This window comes from Phyllopteryx taeniolatus, chromosome 7 (genome assembly GCF_024500385.1).
Source record: "Phyllopteryx taeniolatus isolate TA_2022b chromosome 7, UOR_Ptae_1.2, whole genome shotgun sequence".
Classification (NCBI taxonomy): domain Eukaryota; kingdom Metazoa; phylum Chordata; class Actinopteri; order Syngnathiformes; family Syngnathidae; genus Phyllopteryx; species Phyllopteryx taeniolatus.
The window spans coordinates 6,512,537-6,533,749 of record NC_084508.1 but is presented as its reverse complement, the minus strand read 5'-3'; the positions used below and the strand labels follow the sequence as shown (position 1 = coordinate 6,533,749).

General features: G+C 45.9%; 3 protein-coding genes across 8 annotated transcripts in view; 2 read left to right on the top strand and 1 right to left on the bottom strand.

Moving 5' to 3' along the window:
* Positions 1–9,928, bottom strand: part of herc2 (HECT and RLD domain containing E3 ubiquitin protein ligase 2) — a 53,602-nt gene extending 43,674 nt beyond the window's left edge. For 2 of the 4 annotated variants that reach the window (XM_061779348.1, XM_061779347.1), the window contains exons 1-14: positions 9,555–9,924; positions 8,619–8,730; positions 7,717–7,810; positions 6,746–6,892; positions 4,255–4,474; positions 4,081–4,181; positions 3,101–3,242; positions 2,909–3,013; positions 2,536–2,707; positions 1,986–2,159; positions 1,674–1,862; positions 1,437–1,588; positions 398–555; positions 203–316 (exon numbers count right to left, since the gene is read on the bottom strand). In XM_061779348.1, the coding sequence (XP_061635332.1) occupies positions 203–316; positions 398–555; positions 1,437–1,588; positions 1,674–1,862; positions 1,986–2,159; positions 2,536–2,707; positions 2,909–3,013; positions 3,101–3,242; positions 4,081–4,181; positions 4,255–4,474; positions 6,746–6,892; positions 7,717–7,810; positions 8,619–8,690 (1,840 nt within the window). In that variant the 5' untranslated portion in view covers positions 8,691–8,730; positions 9,555–9,924. Of the gene's footprint in view, positions 1–202; positions 317–397; positions 556–1,436; positions 1,589–1,673; positions 1,863–1,985; positions 2,160–2,535; positions 2,708–2,908; positions 3,014–3,100; positions 3,243–4,080; positions 4,182–4,254; positions 4,475–6,745; positions 6,893–7,716; positions 7,811–8,618; positions 8,731–9,554 lie in introns of all 4 variants that reach the window. The other 2 variants (XM_061779346.1, XM_061779345.1) reach the window with 2 other exon arrangements.
* A 260-nt stretch (positions 9,929–10,188) lies between these two features.
* nipa1 (NIPA magnesium transporter 1) lies at positions 10,189–14,164 on the top strand. Its single transcript, XM_061779354.1, has 5 exons — positions 10,189–10,441; positions 10,570–10,617; positions 11,055–11,145; positions 12,335–12,495; positions 12,694–14,164. The coding sequence occupies exons 1-5, from the start codon at positions 10,309–10,311 to the stop codon at positions 13,179–13,181; spliced, it is 921 nt and encodes a 306-aa protein (XP_061635338.1). The 5' UTR covers positions 10,189–10,308; the 3' UTR covers positions 13,182–14,164.
* A 437-nt stretch (positions 14,165–14,601) lies between these two features.
* On the top strand, positions 14,602–21,213 carry nipa2 (NIPA magnesium transporter 2). 3 transcript variants are annotated; one of them, XM_061779352.1, is made up of 6 exons: positions 14,602–14,807; positions 16,137–16,391; positions 18,017–18,073; positions 18,756–18,846; positions 18,928–19,088; positions 19,863–21,213. In XM_061779352.1, exons 2-6 carry the CDS (start codon positions 16,253–16,255, stop codon positions 20,480–20,482), a joined length of 1,068 nt encoding a protein of 355 aa, XP_061635336.1. In that variant the 5' UTR covers positions 14,602–14,807; positions 16,137–16,252; the 3' UTR covers positions 20,483–21,213. The 3 variants fall into 3 exon arrangements, with proteins under 3 accessions (XP_061635336.1, XP_061635334.1, XP_061635335.1); XM_061779350.1 differs by lacking the exon at positions 14,602–14,807 and adding an exon at positions 15,217–15,363; XM_061779351.1 differs by lacking the exon at positions 14,602–14,807 and adding an exon at positions 15,366–15,492.

Here is a 21,213-nt window from a genome sequence, read left to right as displayed (position 1 = left end):
TAGAAGTTTTGCTCTACATTTTATGTTCAAATATCGTTTTGCTTAAAGGGTTGTAACACTGCAACACTAATGGTAGTTTTGTTAGCCTATTTATGGCATTTTAAATGGTTTGCTAGCATTATTAGTGGGCATTCCAAAGGAAAAGTTGTTTTAGTTAGCTTAAACTGGTAGTGGCAATAAGCAGCTCGAAGCCTCTCCTCACCGTTCTCCGTGACGGCGAGCGTTTGCGCGTCGCCGCTACCGCACGCCACGTCCACCACCTTCATACCCTTCAGCGCCGTCACCAGCATGGGCGTCAGCTGATCCTCGCTTGAGCCTGCGAGTCAGACGACGTCATATTTACAAGCGAGGCGCCATTTTTTGTTTGTTTGCGAGCGTGATCGGAGGTGGCGCTTACCGTGGCCCAGGCGACCGTAGTTCCCGCGCCCCCACGTGTAGAGCTCACCATCTGCGGTGATGGCGGCGCTGTATGTGCTCCCGCAGGCCACGTGCACCACCTGCTTTCCTGCTTGCTTCCCGTTGAAGGCGGTGATCATGGTCGGCTCTTCCAGATACCTGAATCCAAAAACTGCATTTGAGGTCGCTGAAATGTTGTGCTTGTGCCCTTGCCGAAAATTGTACAAGCTCTCTGATTCGCTAAAATTACCCTTTTAAGGGCTTAAAATTTGCCTTGCAAAAAAAAAAAATAAAAACAGAACATTTACTTATTATTTGCCAACATTGGTTTAAAAACCTACTTTGAAAGCCTGACCCAGGCATGAAACCCTGACTTTGAAACCCAACCCTTTTCGGGTTAAGGTTAGGGGGAGAGTTAGGGATACCCTAACCCTTAACTTCAACCTATGTTGAAAACCCCTACTTTTGAAACCTTACCCCAGGCTTGAAACCTTCCCCAGTATTTTAAACCCTAACCCTTGTTTAAACCCTACCCCTGGCGAGAAACATTTTGTTACAAACCTAACCCTGCCATGAAAGCCTATTTTGAAATCTTAACCCAGGTTTAAAAGCTAACTGAAAACAATGAGCAAGTCTTGAAACCCTAACCCTGGCTTCAAACCCTAACCCAGCCATGAAGCCCTACAGTTACATGAAAACCCAACTTGAAACCCCGAGCGTGGCTTCAAACCCTAGCCCTCATTTGATATCCTGACCATGCCCCCATATTACGCATATTGTATACGCATCTTTAAAATGCCATTAAATATTTTAAAGAATATCTATAATTTTATAAATACCTGTGCAATATATGGTCTGGTGAGATAAGTCTCCGATAAGCCAAAAAGGCCTTATAGTTAGGTGGCAATCACGCACGCCACCTGTGACTTTGGAACATTGTAAGCGGTCTGCGAATGCATCGGGTAACGTTCCAGTGTATATATATGGTTTTTAAAGATGGAAAAAGCTCGGTTGCCATGTGAGCAGAGGGCGGCGCGTACGTGGTGTCGCTGTGTCCGAGGCGGCCGCCATCACCGCAGCCCCAAGAGAAAACTTCCCCGCTGGACGACAAGGCCAGATGGTGCTGCCCCTCCGGGTGGGCCGCCACTTTGGTGATCTTCCTGGAGCTCAGCCCGTAGATGAGCATGGGGGACTGTTGCGTGGGAAACCAAACAAAAACTGTGACGAGAAGTGATGATAGGGACCCAAGGACACTTGTGTAGCAAGTGTCCTCTTACCAGGGTGGTGCTCTTGTAGTTTTGGGCATAGACTGCGCCACTGTTGGACAGGATAAGGAAGCCCTTCTCCGAGCACACCACTTGAGTAACGCCCACGTTGGCGAGGGCTTTGCACTGGATGGGCCCGTTCAAGTTGGCGTAAAGCTTCCAGCCCAGGAGGCCGCAGGCGATCACCTCCTGCATGTTCCCCTTTGACGAAGAATGAGACATGCACATTAACATCAATTGGGCAGCGGCGTATCCCAAGCTTGTTTAGCACTCAAATTGTGTCTCTAAACACAAAGATAAAACATAAAGACCAAAAAATGTCACCTTGTGCGTAGTGGGCAAGTTGAGTTGCGGTGGACTGCGAGGTGTGGCCAGGCGGTCCAGGTGGGCCAAGATGACCACGGCGGTCTGTCGCAGGTCAATGGCCAGGTCGTTGTCCTGGGGCAAGGTCAAGTAGCGGAGGAAACTCTCGTTTGGACTCAGTGGTGCCGAGAGGATCTGGAAATAACAAATTGGTCATTTCCACAATATTCCCAGTATTGCGGTATCACAATGGCCTCGATATCGACGCGGACTTCTCTCGGTATAAAATGAGCAGTTGTGCTTAAAATATCATTTTGGGCCGGCGACGTCACGTCACTTAGGTTAGAATTATTATTATTATTTTTTTTTAAAGTTAAAATTTACAATTTGAATTTCAAGCCTGAATTTGGTTTTCAAACAAGGGTAAGGTGTCAAAATGAGGGTTTTACGATGCCAACAGTTTGACCCTGAAAGGGAATAATCTAATTTCCGTAATTTCCTCTGGGGAAAACTGATTGTAGGCCAAAACCCGATGCGTTCCACCATTGTAATTGTGAGACATGACACCGACCTCTGGCTCCTCGTCTGGGGCGGGCTCGTCCTTGCTACTGTAGATGTTCTTGAAGCGCTGCAGAAGGGGCAGCAGCGGAGCGCTGGTGCCCTGGGTGGAGCGCTCGTTGTCCATCTCTCGGGTGCCGCTCTCCCACAGGCGCAGCAGCAGCAGGGTGGCGGACAGCAGCTGACTGCACACAAGAAGTTGGCCTTGAATGTGGGCCAAGAATACACCTGGAGGTAGGTTTCATTCCGGGACATCTGTGGCTCTCAAAGCCATGACATCGTAAACAGTTGACGAATATAAATGTTCACAGCCAGTGAATGACCTGAACGATCAGAATGGTACTGCCTCGATTTGGGCCAGGAAAAACCCTGGTTTGTGAGGGTACCTGAGCGTGCCCCTCTGCACGGCAAGCTCCAGCAGGATGGCCAGCGCCAGGTGCTGGTCCTGAAGAGGAATGTTGGCCTTGGTGGTGGCGTTTCCGTGGATGTCGCTGCTCCACGGGGGAGACGAGAACGCGTGAGAACGCAAGCGGGTCCTTAGTGCGGTGTCGCAAAAGGAGCGCTAGCGGCCTGCTCACCTCAGGAACTTGGTGGCCCTCTCGACCACCTCCAACCACACAGACGACACGGTGCCCTCGTCGAACAGCGTGGCCTCGGGCAGGGCGCGGAGAGCGTCCAGAGATTCCTGGAGGAGCTCACTGCACAGGTCTGCGTCGTCTCCTGCGCCCAAGCAAGCAGAGGCGAGGTTAGGCTTTCGAGGAAGGGTCAAGGTTTTAAAATGGGGTTTCAAGACAGGGTTGGGGTTATGATTTCAAAGGAGGCTTTCAAACCTGGGATCAGGGGATAAATGTCAGGATTTTGGATTTAGGGGTTCAGGTTTCAAAGTAGGGTTTCATGCTAGAGTTAGGGTTTTAAACAAGGGCTGGGATTTAAAAGTAGGATTTGAGTTTCAACCCCGGATGAGGCTTTCAAACAAGGGGGAAGATTTCAAATTAGGGTGTCAAACCACGGGTTAGGCTTTCAAACTGGGGTCAGGATTTAAAAGTAGGGTTTGAAGCCACGGTCAGGTTTCAGATTGGAGTTTACGATTGAGAGTTTTTAAACCAGGGTTAGGGTTTAAGATTTGCCAGAGATTGAGATGACAGATTTGGGTTTCAAAACAGGGCGAGGGTGTGAAAAAAATGGTTCGGATTTAAAAGAAGGGTTTCAGGCCAAGGTTAGGGTCGAGGTGCATTTCATAAACGGATGGCGCACTGACAATGGAAAACATAGCACAGTGCATTTGGCACATTTGGCCAAGAGACTCCACGCGTTACTTTTTAGCCATAGGCAGGACCAAATAAAATGATAAAATACTTAAGTATTATTGTAAAACAAGATACATGTTGGTATATACTGCATTGTTACGGCTTATCTGAAACATAATTTTTGCTTTGCGAATTTGATTGACCGTTACATCTGCGATACCATTCACTTGCGATTGAAATTTCGAACGTTAGCAAAACTAACTACTCATAAAAACTCTTTGCAGAACCCCGCACACTGGAACTTCTCTTACCTGACCTCCAGGCCCGACGCAGAAAGGCAAAGGCGAACGAGAGCGCCGCCCTGGAGCCCACCACGGCCAAACCTTCCACGCTTTTGCTGTCCGGACGCGGGCTGAAAGAATAAACACCGCACTCAATAGCGAAGAAACCACATTCGGACTGTGTAACGCCGTGTGTCGCAATACCTTTTATTGTCAGCGGCGGGCCGCGGGGAGCTGACGGGGAACTTCCAGGAGAACTTGTCCTTCTCGACCATGCTGTAGCTCAGCGAGATGTGGTAGCGCTCCAGGATGACCAGCCGCTGGCAGAGACGTCGCGCCGACAGCGTGCTCTTGGCCATCTGGGCCGAGAGCTTCTGCTGGTCGTCCACCAGCACCATCAGGCAGTCCTTCAGCTCTTTCTCGTCTGGAAACACACAGCCAGCCTTCAATCGTTTAGGATACTGTACCAAGAGTACAACCTGCACGCCGCCGGTGGAAATTCAGCTACTGTGGGTCGAAGTCGAAGAAGAGTTGAAAAGCGGGTTCTTCGGCAGAAAGAGAAGAGAAAAGCACAGAGCCTAGAACTGAATGTGGGGAATTTGAATGTTGGGACTATGACAGGAAAATCATGATGATTAGGAGAAAGGTTGATATATTGTGTGTCCAGGAGACCAGTTGGAAAGGCAGTCAGGCTAGAAGTTTAGGGGCAGGGTTGAATTTGTTTTACATTGGTGTAGATGGGAAGAGAAATGGAGTCGGGGTTGTTTTAAAAGAAGAGTTGGCTAAGAATGTCTTGGAGGTGAAAAGAGTATCAGATCGAGTGATGAGGCTGAAACTTGAAATTGAGGGTGTTATGTATCATGCGATTAGTGGCTATGCGCCACAGGTAGGATGTGACCGAGAGGTGAAAGAGAAATTCTGGAAGGAGCCTGACGAAGTAGTTCTGACAGAGAGAGAGAGTCGTGATTGGTGCAGACTGTAATGGACATGTTGGTGAAGGAAATAGGGGTGATGAAGAAGTGATGGGTAAGTACGGCATCCAGGAAAGGAACTTGGAGGGACAGATGGTGGTAGACTTTGCAACAAGGATGCAAATGGCTGTAGTGAACACTTTTTTTCCAGAAGAGGCACGAAGATAGGGTGACCTACATGAGCGGAGGGAGTGAGTAGATTGGTAGAAGGATGATGAGGATGGAGCTGCCAGGCAAGAGAGCGAGAGGAAGAGCAAAGAGAAGGTTGATGGATGTCGTGAGGGAAGACATGAGGGCCGTTGGCGTTGGAGAGGAGGATGCAGGGGATAGGCTCTCATGGAAAAGGAGGACGCGCTGCGGCGACCCCTAAAGGGACAAGCCCAAAGGGAAAGAAGAAGATGCATGTGTGTGCGCCACCACAGCCGGTCCGTGAGTAAAATGCCGACTCCTAACCGGTCACTGGTGCAAAGAAGGTTGGGGAACACTGCTTTAGACTACAATGGTGCTTTTAATATCACTCACAGCACAAGAGGGTAGCAGCCGACACCAGCAATTCAACTGCCTTCATTCATCCAACACACGCAAGAATTACAGCTGGAGCACAGTCTTTGACTCAATGAATATTAAAGCAGCAGGACCTTGTTGTACTGGCCGCGGTCACGGCAGCCAGCGCTGAGGGGAAAGACAAGACGGTCAAAATAGCCGCTCAGAAATCCACTTAATCTTTTACGTAAGCCAGAATGGCCAGAGGCTGCGGGAGCAACATCACCTCAGCTGTGCACAGCCGTCAGGATGCACGGTGAGCACACAATCGGCGCCACTTGGCCGCCCGCATGGACGCAACAGTTGAGTCAACGAGCTAAAGTTGTGGAGTGACAAAGTCTTAAAGCAAAGAACACATCCTTCATTTGGATCCTTGACAGCAGACAACAACTCATGCAACTCGTTTGCTGCCTAAATGAGCTGCGGAGAGAAAACAAATCGACGAGGGAGATCTGATATGTAACCATTGAGAACAAAAAATAACTCCAGCCAAGAATATCTGGAGTGTGGTTGCCTGGGTGAGCATAGTTAGCATATCAATATGCCCATATCACAACAACTAATTCTGTCCCACCCAACTAGTCGGCTGCCTAAATGGGCTACCCAAGCGATAAAAACAGGAAGAAAGACAAAGTATGATGATGATGAGCGACCATTTTGAAAGTTAACATAATCAATGGCTCCTCATCTCATCAACCAATTCAGACCCAACTAATCTGCCGCCTAAACGAGCGACTGATGCAATCAAAACCGGAAGCCAGCCAAGTATGGCAGCCAGACCATTCTGTCAGGCGACTTCCACATCAATATTTATTTTAGTTTGAAAACTGCTGCCGTGCGAGATACGAGTGGGTGTGGATGAGCAGGAAGTGTGCCGTTTGAACCCTCAGCCCGGATGGCAGAGCGCTCATCCATGCGGCGATCCGGTTACCGATGATGTCATTTCCTGAATCAATAGTAAGAAGCAGTCCTCCAACACTGTTACGCCCCCACCCCCACACGCCAGCCCCATACTCAACCCGAAGCTTATCTCCATGCAGCAAAAAGGCATCCCACCCAGTCTCATGAGTAAATACGACCCACAATGTATGACACTGGGCAGGGGTACAAATAACAAAGCGGCCGACTTGCACAAGCACACATCCGCAAAGCACCACTGGTGACGTGGCCGAGTGTCTCACCTGGCTGCCGCCCCCAGTCCCAGGTCTCGATGATGGAACGGTGGACGGCCGCGGACGCCGCAGTCGCCGCCGCCTCCTCCTCGTCTTTCTTCTCCTTGTCGTTGGCTTCATCCTTCTTCTGACCTCCGAAGCAGCCCGAGCAGTCTTCTGCGTGGCCGTAAGGATCGTTAGCATAGATCAGCGTTTAGAAGGCGGCAGTTGTAGTATTTATAAGAGGCGCCATTTTGTGTCGTTTTTGTGTTACAGGTGTAATGGTACGGCAAATTCATTAGTTTTAATGTCAAGTTTGGGTTCATATTCAGTACAGTGCGGGTACAAAAATACCAAACAAAAATCACACCCAACTAGTCTGCCACCTAAATGGGCTGTTGTAGAGATCAAAACATGAAGCGAGCGTCGTATTGTTTCAAACCATTTTGACATGTGCGCGATGTTAGCAGATCAATATGTCCACGTTGCAGCAACGAATTCAGACCCAACTCGTCTGCCAACGAAACGGGCTACCACACAGGTCAAATCATGAAGACAGCAAGGTATGGCGCAGGTGAGCACTGAGTTTGCGTCGCATCAAAGAATTCAGACCCGACTAGTCTGCTGCCAGTGAGTCATTTCCACTCTGCGAGACTTGCGACATCTTTATGGACTCGGGGTGTAAACCGTACAGCAATACGTAGCGTGACTTTAAAGCCACAGCAAATACATGAAAATACTGAACGCTTCTAAAAATGTATTATAAAAACATTAGTGGTGATAACTGTAACCAGCATACACATTTAACATGTTTGCAATGAAATACAACTAGGAATGGGGTTAATGAGAGAACACTATTTATTGAATGTTTTTGTTGTTGTTTTTGACACTTTTGGATAATTAAACGCACTCCGGGCCAAATTGACCCAGAGCCTTTTGCTGTTCCTGATAAAAAATAAAATAAAATAAATAAATGTTAACGTGCCAAGATTGTGTCGTACCTGGGTACGCCGATTCCTCTCCGTTGAACGTTATCTCCTCATCCTTCACCATTTCGTTCCACATCTCGCTCAGTCCTTCTGCAGAGAAGGCCCACTACCACAGGAAAGAAGCCACTTCAAAAATAATAACAAATCAACATACTGTGCATGCGTGTATATATATATATATATATATTTACACTGGATATGTATACATTTACATGTGATCACTTTCACATGACCTGATAGGCTGAGCTAAAAGTAATCCAGTGTGGCTGGCGGACTCATTTGTCGATAAACATGTTAACATTTTTTTTTTTAGCCCACTGGAAAACTCTCAGCTGAGTATTTTAAGGTAAAAATAGAACATTCAACCACGCATCTCGTTATCTGAATTCAAAGAGCTGCGAAATCTGTGTGAACTTTGTGTTGAAAGCAACTGCCGCCATGTTAGACGCGGGTGGCTGGACAACGCCACGCATTTTAATATTTGAATATGCAAACCCTTTTTCAGACGGGCGTTCAAAGACTTTGGAATTGGAAAAATAAAACGAATTCAAAACACAGGTATAAAATGAACCATGCATCACGTGCATACAAAACCGACAAAACATGAATTTTACACGAAAAAAACATGACTCAATAATGGATATTTACCGCACATCAATGTGACATTTGCTGTTACCTTATAGAGAGAAGTTCAAAAATATGCGCCTTGACCTTGGCGAGTGCCACTTTCATACTTCATTTTCGTAATAATGTGTTCCTATTGGGCGATTCTGTCTACCATCCTTGAACATGATTACTCAGAACGGTACATTGTAACAAACAATATGAGTATTTCAAGGGCTTTCTTAGCAATGAGACTGTAGACCATAATTTGATGACAGGAGAATGCCTTTGTGGATTATTGTGTCACATACCTGTAAATCTATCTTGAGCCATTTGTCATGGAATCTGCTCTGAGCGTCGAGGTTAAAAGACGGAGAAGGCATCCTCACCCACCCTCCCCTCTCGGCTGCAAACGCAGCCAACCTGCGAACATAAAAAGAAAAACGATGACTTCATGTAATATAAATCAGATGACATACGAGTTCAACCACACAGCAGACATGACAACAAACCGCTGCAGCTCGTGGAGTGAACGTACACGCAACTTATTACATGCATATCACGTAAACACCACCGTAACGGGCCACTGATCTCATCATATGATTGCAAGACTCGGAAATTCAATCACAAGATGTTTACAGGCTGCTGCCCCACCACCCACCCCCCGCAAACAAATTAATACAAAATAAATAAATAATAGGTCGTGGCCGCGTCTATATTTAGGTGTTTTTTATTTTAATCGCGACGAGAATGTCACACGGTCGTTGCATCGTTGCGCGAATAAGACGTTGAAAGTTAACACGAGCTAATATGTAAATTAGCGGCAGGGATGCATTGCATATGCTTATGTATGTATGTATGTATGCGCTAATATATTGTTTATGTGTGTATGTATTTCTCGTGACATAACGATGGGAGGGTTGAGCTAAAGCATCATCGTCGTAGCTTTACAATGCAAGCCGGACTGCCACAGTGAAACCCTTCACGACGTAGCCGCATCCAAAAATCATATTAATATTGAGGTAGACTTAACGCTGCAAAGTAGCTAGCCCTGCGGCTCCCCGGCTAAAGCTAAAGTAGCCTGCCGCAATTGGAACACAACGTTAGCCACGGCTAGCTATGCTAATCCAGCAATCGTCATGCTAGCCCGGGTCGGAAACCCCGAGGGAAACGTTTTTTTTTTGTTGTTGGTTTGATTTTCTCCAATTAAACGACTTCATAATTCACCATAAAGCCCTTTAACTTACCTGCGGGTCTCCGCTGACGTCTTCGCCGTCCTCTCCTTAGCTACTCGACTGCATTATTTCCACTTGACTGACAGGTCGCCGACAGGAGCACGAAGCATGGAGACACATTACGTAGCTCCATTGCGTTTGTTTGTGTTAGCTAAGCGGGGCCGCCCGAGGGAAGCGGGGTAGAGTTGGTGACGGGAGGCTCGCGTTACGAACCGCCGCTCCGCCCGCTCGGCGCACAGCGATACACAAAGCAAGCGTTTCTTCCGAATTCAAGGCGGGACCGAGGCTCGCGGAATCGTTGTACGTAGATGGAGTCGACATACGACATTTGGTGTTTACGAACGGCGCAACACAAAAAAATATGTCACAAAAAAAAAGTACTGAAGAATGACGGCGGTGACCACCACCCCAGTCTGCCAATCCAGAGGCAGTGACCCCGATGTCCACGCGATGTCTCAAATAACTAATTTACTCAAATGACCTTTAATAATGTTGTTATTAGATCATCATCTACGTGAAGACGCTTGTGTTAACGAGTTTTCACAATTAATAATTATCCAGAATGATGTAACTTTATCGATTGATATTGTACACCTTGTGTCGTTCAAGTCTGTTTTAGCTAAAATTTAAAAAATAAAAATAAATTTGAATTGCAGCCAACTGCGCATGCGCACCATTCCACATCCTGGTCCTAATATCCCGGCATTGAGAGCCCAGAAAACCTTCTCCAGAAGTAGTTGGGCGAAAATAAACTTAGCATATCGAAATGTTTTCAGACTGGGAGCCGAATGTCGCCTCGAAGCCAGCTGTCGGTATAGCGATTGCGGTTATTTCCAGTTTCATCAACGGCTCGACATTTGTGCTTCAGAAGAAGGGGATATTACGATCACGCCAACGAGGTACAGATTGGACGAAAGTGGATGAAAGCTCACAAAACTTTGATTATGTTTTTAAACGCGACTATGCGATCAATTCAAACGGATGCACTGAGCCGAATTCAGACATTGACTATTCTTATTTCCTTTAGGGGTTTCGTACTTGAAAGATGTGGTGTGGTGGAGCGGCACGCTGTCCAGTGAGTTTGGCGACCCCTGCCGTTTAAATGAGGAAGAAAAATGTCTTGGAGAGGTTTGTTTTTTGTGTGTTTTTTTTTTGCTGGGTGAATGTTAGTTTTTTTGTTTTTTTTTTATGTGTGAGAGGTCTATACCATACCTATTTGCGAACTTACCTGCTCCTGAATTTTTTTTCCTTTGGAGCCTAACCAACAACTATTTGCTCCTATCTTCATATTTTGTGCGCTTTTTGTGAATAAGTGGGTTTTATAGAGTTGTGGGTTAGGTTCCAGAGGGGGGAAAAAAAACAAAGTATGTGAGTTGACGAATAGGCGGGGGTTCACTGTACCGCGTGTGTGTGTACATTGTCACGCTTTCAGCGACACAAAGAGCCTTCCTTGTCTGCGTTGTGCACATTTATGTTTAAATACATTGACGCACATTTTCCCATGTCATTCAGTGGTCGTAGGTCAAATTGGGAATTTCCTGGCCTACAACGCGGCCCCCGCCGTCATCGTCACACCGCTGGGGGGACTTGGAGTTCTATTTGGGTACGTGAATGAGTATAGTGTGCATGCGTACTGTACATGCATTCATACCCTCACTTTTTTTTTTTTTTATTATGACCATTTTTAGAGCTTATATTACAAGGCTTTTACAATTGGGCCGTAGATTCGCCGCTCCTGCTTAAAAGCTAGGAAGACTTTAATGATCATTTTTAGATCAAAATATCAGGGTCAGTGATTAGGGAAAAAAAAGTGTATTTTTAACCAATTTAACAGTCTTTTTGAATAAAATCTAAAAATAGTGCATTTTTGACCATTTCATCTTCTCTTTTTATAAATAACATTTGAAAAAATATATTTGGGAGTGATTGAAAATAGATTTCTCAAATAAAATTGTTAAATGTGTTTTGGACCAATTTAATTTATTGTATATTTTCTCAAATGTATTTTTGCCAAAATAAAACTTAGATTTCCTCAAATAAGATTCTAACAAATGTATTTTGTAAAAATTCAACTTAATTAGCTCAAATAAAAACAACAAAAAAGTGTATTTGGGATATTTTCTCAAACTTAATGTAAAAATAGTAAAACTTCAGCTAATTAAATCAAATACGATTTAAAGTGTGTTCTGGACTAAATAAACTTAGATTTTGTCAAATTAAATAAAAAATGGTGTATTTCTGACTAATTAAACAGATTTTGTCAAATAAAATTGTAACAGGTATTTTGGACCAATTAAATTTAGATTTTCTTAAAATAAGATCTACAAATTGTTTCTTTTTGAACAATTAAACAGATTTCCTCAAATAAAATTGTAACAAGTGTATTTTGGACCATAAACATATTTAAACGTATTTTCTCAAATCAGAGTCTTAACAAATGTATTTTGGACTAATTCAACTCAGAGATTCTCCAATAAAATAGAAAAGTGCATTTTAGACCCATTACACATGTCCTGTATTTTTTTTTTAATATAAATGTAAGCAAGTGTATTTTGGACCAATTAAACACATATTTAATATCTATATTTTATTTTCTCAAATAAAATTCAATCAAATATATTTTGTGCCAATTCAACTTAGAGTTTATCAAATAAAATAAACAAAAACGTGTTTTTGTGTGTGTGTGTGGCGGGGGCAGCGGGGGCAGTAAAACAGGCCAAAATCCCGATGTCAGGGGTTGAGGCAGGGCAAGAGACTAGTGTCCCTTAATATTGTGCCCTTGTGTGTTCCAGAGCCGTGCTGGCGTCCCGTATCCTGGAGGAGCGTTTAAATACGGCGGGCAAGCTGGGATGCGTGTTGTGCTGCTGCGGCTCGGCGGTGCTGGTGCTGCACGCGCCCGCTTCAGAGAGCGTGACGTCGGCGCGCCAGCTGGAGGCCCGGCTGGCAGACCCAGGTGACCGCAGCCTCTTTGCCGTTCCGTCGCCTCGTTCAGTTCACTCGCTGGGCAAGCTCAGCGGTCAGCGATAAGCTCAAACTAAACGTAACACGATTTTTTGGGATTGTTTTGAGGGGCTGGAACAAATGAATGTGCTCTAGTGATGGGCGGGGCATGTAGTGAAGGTCTTTTTATGCAATTGTGTGGTCCTTCCAGTGTTTGTGACCTACGCGCTCTTGGCGCTGCTGACGCTGGCGGCGCTGATGGGACGCACGGCCCCCGCCTACGGCCGGCCCAACGTGGGCACGTACGCGGCCATCTGCTCCCTGCTGGGGAGCTTCACGGTGCCCTGCAGCAAGGGCCTGGGCGTGGCGGCGCGCGACCTCCTCTCGGGCGGCCCGGCCGTCGCCCTGTTTCTGGGCCTGCTGGCCGCGCTGGGGGCCTGCGTCCTGCTGCAGTTGTTCTACATCAACAAGGCCTTGGAGGCGTTCGACTCCCGCGTGTTCGAGGCCGTGTACTACGCGGCCTTCACGTCGGCGGCGCTGGTGTCGTCGGCGCTGCTCTTCAAGGAGCGGACGGCGCCGACGGCGGCCGACTGGCTGGCCGCGCTCTGCGGCTTGGTCACGTTGTGCGTGGGCGTCGCCCTGCTGCGGCTATCGCAGGAAGCCTCGCTCGTCTGGAAGCAAACCGAAAAGACGCAGTGATATGGGCTCTTTTGACATTTTGACACTAACACGTTTTGCTTTTCTGCTGCTCGGGTCCAGAGCGAATCCCCGCAATATTGGCGGTTCGCCTGGACGCAAACCAAGACGACCTAGTTTTGTGTTTTTACCCAACTTCGTGTGAACTAACACATTTTGCTTTTGCACTGCTCGGGTCTACAGTGAATATGTGACACATGTGTAACCCTTGCATAGACTTTGTTCAGCATTCGCAAATTCCTACATTCCCTTACATTTATTAACGCGTCTAAATGGCAAAAGGCGATTTTTAATAACGTTTCTTTGTTTGTCCATATATGATATCGCTTCAGTTTGTTCCAGCGTGTTATTTAAGCTAGTATGCTAGCTAATACTACTGTATTGATGAGACTCAGGTGAAGGTGCTTTGTTTGTGTTGAATAATGTACGGCAATAACAGTCATTGTTACAGATTGTGTACGTTCTAGATGCATGGTGTTGATGCTTTATGATCCTCTAAACACTTACAAACCCCTAGCGGAAATGTTACAATGACAGAAAATTCTCCACCACGAGAAAGGTGATTTAAGCAAGTGGAGCCAAGTCGCTAGTGTGCAATGGAAAAGGGGCATCAGCGTAGCTTTTCCACCGCAGTTTCAGCTCAAATCGTCTTGGCTTCGCTTGACGGAAAAACGCCGCACTGAATGCATTAGACTCCCTCTTGTCGTATGTGAAAGGTTGACTGCCTCGGTACATTTCATTTGTATTTAACTTTGAAGTTCAATCCATTTCATCTTTTTAAGAACTGTGTTTTTAATATTCATGTATTTTTATTTATTTATGTGCAGCACATTTGAATTGAATTGCATTTTTTCCTTCCCTCTATTGAAGCACAGAGTGCCTTGCCTTTTAGAAGTATGTTTTGCAGTACTCACAATTTTTCTCTTTGCCATTGGCAATGACTTGTATGTTTGGATAAATATACAAAATAAAGTGAACTAACCTGTCATATGTGTGAGTACATGATAACTGAAAAAAACCCAACAACAACTGACAAAGCAGACAGTCGAGGAGCTTAATGTAGTGCTTTGCTTGCGATCTTGTGGCATCCATAAGCAATTGTAAACCTTTTTAATTGACTCTCCCAAAAAGGTTTCCAAGTGGTTTTAGATGGCAGCAAAGTGTTTTTTTTCTTCCCCTTCCTATTAGACAAGGCTATGGCGTGAATCCATTAAGCTCCTCCCCTTTACTTCAACATAGTTGCTTGGCACCAAGATGCAGCAGATGGCACCGAAGCACTATTTTTAAATTAGACATCGCTTTGTCCCGAGTACAACAAAACAGCGGATAGCATAGTAATATTCTCCCCATTGTTTGAATCAAGAATGGGAAATGCTGACTGCGTAGTCAGCTATAACGTGTGCGTGGGGTGGGGGCGGAGCGTGTGATTCCACGCGTGAACACCGCGGAGCGTGGGGCCGCTGCCGGCTCTCCCGCAGGCGGCCGGAGCAGCCGAGTCCGCCCGGCGAGCCAGAGCCACTCGTCATCGCCGCTGGACGGTTGTGGAGGCGCAGGCTGCGATGGTTCCGAAGCGGCCGTGTGTATGAGAGAGCTTCACTCGGCCGGTTGTGGTGGAGTGTTTTTAGAAAGGTACTTTTGCAGCACATTCATCCAAAAATAAAAGTAGCTTTGGTTTTTTGTTTTTTCTAAAAGGGATTGTTGACCGACTTTGGCTAGCCGGAGTTAGCACGTCATGCTAGGGAAGCTAACGCGTGTGTGGAGCAGTGCGGGTTTGTGTCCGATTTAACTCAAAACCAATCTTTTTTTTTTTTTTAAACCTGATATCACTTGATTATTTTACATGTTTTTCGCGAATGTCGCGGAAATAAGTCAAAACCTTTGCCGGTATCGGGACGCGCGCTAGCCACGAAGCTAATTGAGCTCACCTGCCGAGGTCACCTGAATGTCTCACGACGATGAAGGAAGACGAAACCCCAAAAAAAAAGAAAGAAAGAAAGGCTCTTAATTAACATAACGCGGCGCGTGACGAGCTGTAAAAAGACTCCTTCGCGTGGGGGGGGTGGCGGCCGTGGCGTTTCCACAGAAGAGAACAGCCGGTTAAACGAGATTATGGAGTGCAGCGTGAAGGCGGTGGTGGACTCGCCGTCGTCTCCGGGGCCCAATTGGACTTTTGGTAGCGAAAACGGTGGGTTCATTCTTTCCAGTCGTAAGAGAATGTTTCGGTGTACGCCTCTGTGGAGTTGAAACAAGTTCAGCTTAAGTGCTTGGCTTGCCACCTGGCAGAAAGAAATGCCCTCCACACCTGTCAGCAGCGGTGGGTAGTATTTATTAAAAAAAAAAAAAAAAAAAAAGAAAAACTACAAATACTTTGTTACTGTAAAGTACTTTTTTTTAAATGAAATGTATCTGTAGTTAAGTGTTCAGTTTTCTGACGACCTTTTACAGATATCTGTACTTTCTACTCCTTTATCAAAATAAGCCACTTACCTGTTTTTCCAACATCTGCGGATGATGACACAATGTAAAAAAACAAAAAACAAAAATAAAAGTACATTAAAAAGATGTTTGGCGTCTTAAGGTGGAAAAACAAAAAAACAGGGACAGGAGCGACGGGAACCAGGGAGCTTTAACGACGAGCATGGAACGGATTCGGGAAAGCAAGATATTCCCCATCCGTGGCTTTATTTAAGAGAATTTAAGCGCGATGCGTGGCGAATGTGTCGTCTCGTGCCAGGCTGCAAGCGACCAGCTTCCCGTGTTGAGAAAATCAGTTTTATCTGGGGGGGGGGAAACCATACAGGCAAATAAGGTAAGGTGTAGTTTTTTCTTGTTTTGCTCATGCGGGACGACATTATCCTGTCAGAATTTAGCTTGAAAGCGTGGCTGCTTCTACTATCGCATGATTTTTTTTCTCTTCTTTATATATATATATATATTTTTTATTTTTTATTCTCTCAGGCGTGTGGCTCAACCTGAGCTGCGCTTCTGGCCAGCAGGAAGTTCTTCGCTGCCTGGTAGTCAATGTGACGCGGGACGACGACAGCAGCGGCAATAGCAGCACGTCCGGCTTCGGAATGGCTCTGGACCGGGGCAAGTACGACTTTTACATCGGCCTGGCTCTGGCCATCAGCTCCAGCGTCTTCATCGGAGGCAGCTTCATCCTCAAGAAGAAAGGCCTGCTGCGTCTGGCCAGGAAGGGGTCCATGCGAGCGGGTGAGAATCTTACAACGCTCGAAAAGGAAAGTGGGAAGTTAGAAAATCGGCAATTGAAAAAAAAAAAAGAAGAGACTGAAAGATTTGCATTCCTTCTACCCCCCGCCCCCCATTTAGCACAAAACTAATGTGCCTAATATGCCAGGAAATTACAGCTGTGATTATTTACAATTTGAACCGGCATTACGAGACGAAGGATAAGAATTTCGAAGTGACGTTTCCTCAAAAGCCGGAGAACAAGAACAAAAATGATCGCTGAAATTGTCATATCAATGTTCACACTGCAGGTCAACTCCAATGTTGTTGTTTTTTTTTTTGCCCAATTTGACGTTGTCAGATTTGTTTTTTCCCTTGTCCATGGGAACGGTACAATTCCAATTTTTTTCCTAGTCCGCCCCGACCCAGTCGTCTTTGGCGTGTGGCTATAAATCGCATATGTATCCGACGCTTATCCGACCGATACGTCGTCGCAAGTGTTCAACAAAACAGACTGTCGAGAAAATGGACTTGCGTAAATACGGCGCATACCCAACGTGACGTCCTGCGTGCGTGTGACGCCACAGACTCATTCCATCCTCAGAAGTCGACTCGTTTGCTTTTGTAATGTGAACAACTACATAAAAAGATCAGATTTAACCCACAAAAACCAAATTGAGCGTCATGCCCTGCAGTGGGAACGTAGCCTTAGAGTGGTGTGGAATTACAAAAGAACAATAATTCGTTGTTCTATGCAAACAAAAAAAGAATCTAAGAATGCAGGCAAGAAGTGACGGACACAAAGCTTGAAGGCAAACCAAAAGGACGACTGCTAAAATCCAGCAAATCCCCCTCTTAGATTACATGGCAAGCAGACGCACTGAATTACTGGCGTGCGATTTATTTAAGCAGCCCTGTAATGGAATAAAGAAGTTGCGCTTTGCTGTGGATGAGTCAAATGTAGATTCGTACTCCAAAGGCACTACCTAAAAAAGAAATATCCACTGATCTTCATCTGGCCGTGCACAATAAGCTTTTGTCATCGTTTCAGTTCAGTGGTAGTCATTCATTTTCCTGCTGTTGTCTACAAACATGACAAAAAGGTCTACTTGGAAAAGTGTCTTCACTTTAGCTGGCAGCCTGCTCGTCAGCAAATGGCGTTTGTGCAACCGGAAAGCCGCAAGTACGGGACAAAACCTGCGACCGCCCTTCTCTGGCGCGGGAATGAGCCACCGGCAACACTTTACTCAAACCAGATGCTTACTTGTGCCGCTTAGATCACGCACGAAATTTCAGGATGACGCTAAAATACAGCTGGACATAATTTGACTTTGTTTTTTTGCTCCTCTCTAACCAGGAGGTGAACGGCCAAATTCTCAACTGGTGTTTGATCCACGAATTGACCAATACCTTTCTAAAGACATTTTATGCCTTTGTGTGACTCTTCCAGTCTCTCTGTTGCAACCCGCTGATGACACTAAGCTCGGCGGCCACACCCTGTTTGATCTTATGGGCGGCGCCGATTGATTGTTTTTTTTGTTTTCTTCTTCTCAACAGGGAATTCTTACTTCCATGTGGCAATGCAAATGGAATGTGGCAGCGAGCGTGTGCTTTCTTTACAACCGCTTTTCCTCTCGTTCACCTTTCAGGTCAGGGCGGTCATGCGTATCTCAAGGAGTGGCTTTGGTGGGCAGGTTTACTTTCAAGTAAGTCGGTTTAAACATTTGCATTTGCATGAACCACAGTGGAACCCTGCTTGGCTTCCAAGTTGTTCGTTCACATTTCAGAAATAAGTGAACCAGTGTAATGTAAACGTCAAATGCAGTGGAACTTCGGTAGGGGTTTAGGAAAAATGGATAGGTTCACATTTGATCCCAACTTACCACGCCGGCGTTGTTGACATACAGTACTCATCATAGGCGAGTGGCTTTCATGAGCTGCAAGGAATTAGTGTGCGTCCGAGTTCCAAATCAGTTGCCAAAGGTGAACAGCTTGACACAAAAACCCCAAAACTGTTACTGTTCCAGACTCCAAAGACCTGTTTTGTTTGCCTCAGAGCCATGCCAGTCTCTCTCGCTCTCTGCACAGTAGACCGTAGATAGAAGCATCATCACACGGCCGCCACGTCAGTGCCCCGCATTCAACATGGCCGCCACGTAGGAAAGTCTGTTAATATTGTATATCTGTGACCCGGAAATACGTCAGTCCAATTCTCTGCTTGGATTGCGCCACAGTGGCTGAAATTCTGAGGACTGGAACAGTTTTAAGTTAAACAAGGTCTCTGTGAACGATTAAATGATTGTCGTTGAATAGGTTGTTGCGCCCCTAAAGTAGCATTTCTAATATCAAATGAAAACCTCATTTATTATGAATTTTGTTCTTTTTCAGTGGGTGCAGGTGAGGCCGCCAACTTTGCGGCGTACGCCTTCGCCCCCGCCACTCTGGTCACGCCCCTGGGCGCCCTCAGCGTGCTGGTCAGGTACACATGGAAACTTTTGAATTCTTCTTCTTCCTATTTTCACTGAAATGTCCGTTGATTTGATGAGATTTTTGTCCTCAGCGCGGTGCTGTCGTCGTACTTCCTGAGCGAGCGCTTGAACCTTCACGGTAAGCTGGGCTGCCTGCTCAGCGTGCTGGGCTCCACCAGCATGGTCATCCACGCCCCCAAAGAGGAGGAGATCAGCAGCCTGGAGGACATGGCGCGAAAGCTGGTCGACCCAGGTACCCCGCACGCCGTATTGGATAAATCAAGTAACGTATAGAAACACAGAGGGGAAAAGGTGCTTCTATGATGCACATGAGGGAACATTTCAACCCTCTGCTGGGCCATTTGTGTCCACCTTGCTTCCCTTTTTTTTTATTTATTTTTTTTATTTATTATTATTTTTTTAAACTGTACTTTAAAATGCAAATGTAACGACTGTTCCCATCGGTAATGTTTACATAAATTGTACCAACTTTATATCGTCTACAACAAAGGTTCTCAAACTTTTGTTTTTACACTTAAAAAAATAATTAGCGTTCAAAAGTACCGCCATCATTATTTAAATACAAGATGGAGGTTTTACGCCTACAAAGTATATTTAATATTATTGTAAACCACTACAACATTATGCAGTTTGAACATTAACACTGTATGTAAATTTAGGGGCGAGGAAACAATTTAAATGATTCAATTAAAATGTATTGCACACCGTTTTAAAAATGAGCTAAACAGGTCTAAAATATTAATGCAAATGTACTTTCAAGTGAAATGCAACTGAACTGTACTCAAATGTTCTAGACTGAATAAAAAAAAACCCCCAAATTAGGCTACTGTAATTTATGCACGGTTTGAACATTTCAGTGATTGTTTCGCATACCACTAGAGGGAGCCCGTGTACCACACTGTGCCAATCGCTCCTTTAACGTCTGTTTCTTCAAACATTTCTGAGCACAGGCCACCGTTTTTACGCAATTCTTTTCTCTCTCTCTCTCTCTCTGTCTGTCGTTGAGGCTTCTTCGTCTTCGCCGCGGCGGTGGTGACGGTGGTGCTGGTGTTGATCTTGGCGGTGGCCCCCCGCCGCGGCCAGACCAACATCCTGGTGTACATCAGCATCTGCTCACTCATCGGCTCCCTGTCCGTGTCGTGCGTCAAGGGCCTGGGCATCGCCATCAAGGAGGCGGTGGGCGGCGTCAACGTGGCGCGTACCCCCCTGCCCTGGCTCCTCCTGCTGGGCCTGGTGGCCTGCGTGGGGACCCAGATCAACTTCCTCAACAAGGCTCTGGACATCTTCAACACGTCCCTGGTGACGCCCATCTACTATGTGTTTTTCACCACCTCGGTGCTCACCTGCTCCGCCGTCCTCTTCAAGGAGTGGCGGCACATGGGCGCGGCCGACGTCATCGGCACGCTGGCCGGCTTCCTCACCATTGTGGCGGGCATCTTCTTGCTGCACGCCTTCAAGGACGTCAACGTCAGTTTGGCCGCGCTCGCCGCCACCGCCGTGCGCAAGGACCAGAGGAACGCCAACGGCACATACCAACTCCTCTGCAGCGACGAGCACGGCGCCAACGAGGAGCGCGACACGCCGTTCGACGCAGTCTCCAGGCGCAACGGAAGCCTGGCGTCGTAAGGACTCCAAATGGAGACAATCAGGACCAATGGATTGTACTTGTTTTCCTTTGCCTTACTTCCATTTTCCCCCCCCCCTTCTCACTTTTCCATTCAGTCGTAGCACTGGGAAAAAAGGTTGTGTTGGGAATCACTTGCTATCATGGGCCACATACGGTACCAGCCATCGATGATGGTTAAAGCAAAAAAAAAAAAGTCCTCCTAAACTTAGAATTGGCCTATTATTGGGCATTCACAATTGCCCCTGCATTTATACTGCCCTGGGAAAAACAATTTCGATCACTGCAAAATGATCAGTTTCTTGGGTTTCGCTGGTTTTGAGTCAAATGAACATTTTAGTTTTACTCCATGAAATCGACAGCATGACTCCCAAATACAGTGGTGCCTTGAGATAAGTGATTCATTCTGTCACCGCGTTTGTATTGCGAATCAACTTTCCTGATCGAAATGAATGAAATTGCAATTCATCGGTTCCAGTGCCCCAATAAAATGCTAACAAATACTTTCATTTAAAGTAGCACTATATTGCACTTTATAAAAACATACTAATAGTTAATAGTATAGTCATGAGTGTTATTGTCCATCTCGATGTGTTGCGCCACTGTTCAAATATGCGTTGCTTAAAGGGTTTGGTGTTTTGTGAAGCTTGCGGACACTGGTAAGACAAAAGTTGTTTGCTTAAATACACTTAGTTTTACAGTAAACCACATGGGAATAAAGAGCTGCAAGGAA

Bases quoted from the DNA above. Each gene is read 5' to 3' on its own strand.
- nipa1 (XM_061779354.1), top strand. From the start codon at position 10,309: ATGTTTTCAGACTGGGAGCCGAATGTCGCCTCGAAGCCAGCTGTCGGT. The intron at 10,618-11,054 runs GTGAGTTTGGCG...CATGTCATTCAG, and splicing joins GTGGAGCGGCACGCTGTCCA to TGGTCGTAGGTCAAATTGGG. The intron at 11,146-12,334 runs GTACGTGAATGA...TGTGTGTTCCAG, and splicing joins GGACTTGGAGTTCTATTTGG to AGCCGTGCTGGCGTCCCGTA.
- nipa2 (XM_061779350.1), top strand. From the start codon at position 15,288: ATGGAGTGCAGCGTGAAGGCGGTGGTGGACTCGCCGTCGTCTCCGGGG. The intron at 18,074-18,755 runs GTAAGTCGGTTT...GTTCTTTTTCAG, and splicing joins GTGGGCAGGTTTACTTTCAA to TGGGTGCAGGTGAGGCCGCC. The intron at 18,847-18,927 runs GTACACATGGAA...TTTTGTCCTCAG, and splicing joins GCCCTCAGCGTGCTGGTCAG to CGCGGTGCTGTCGTCGTACT.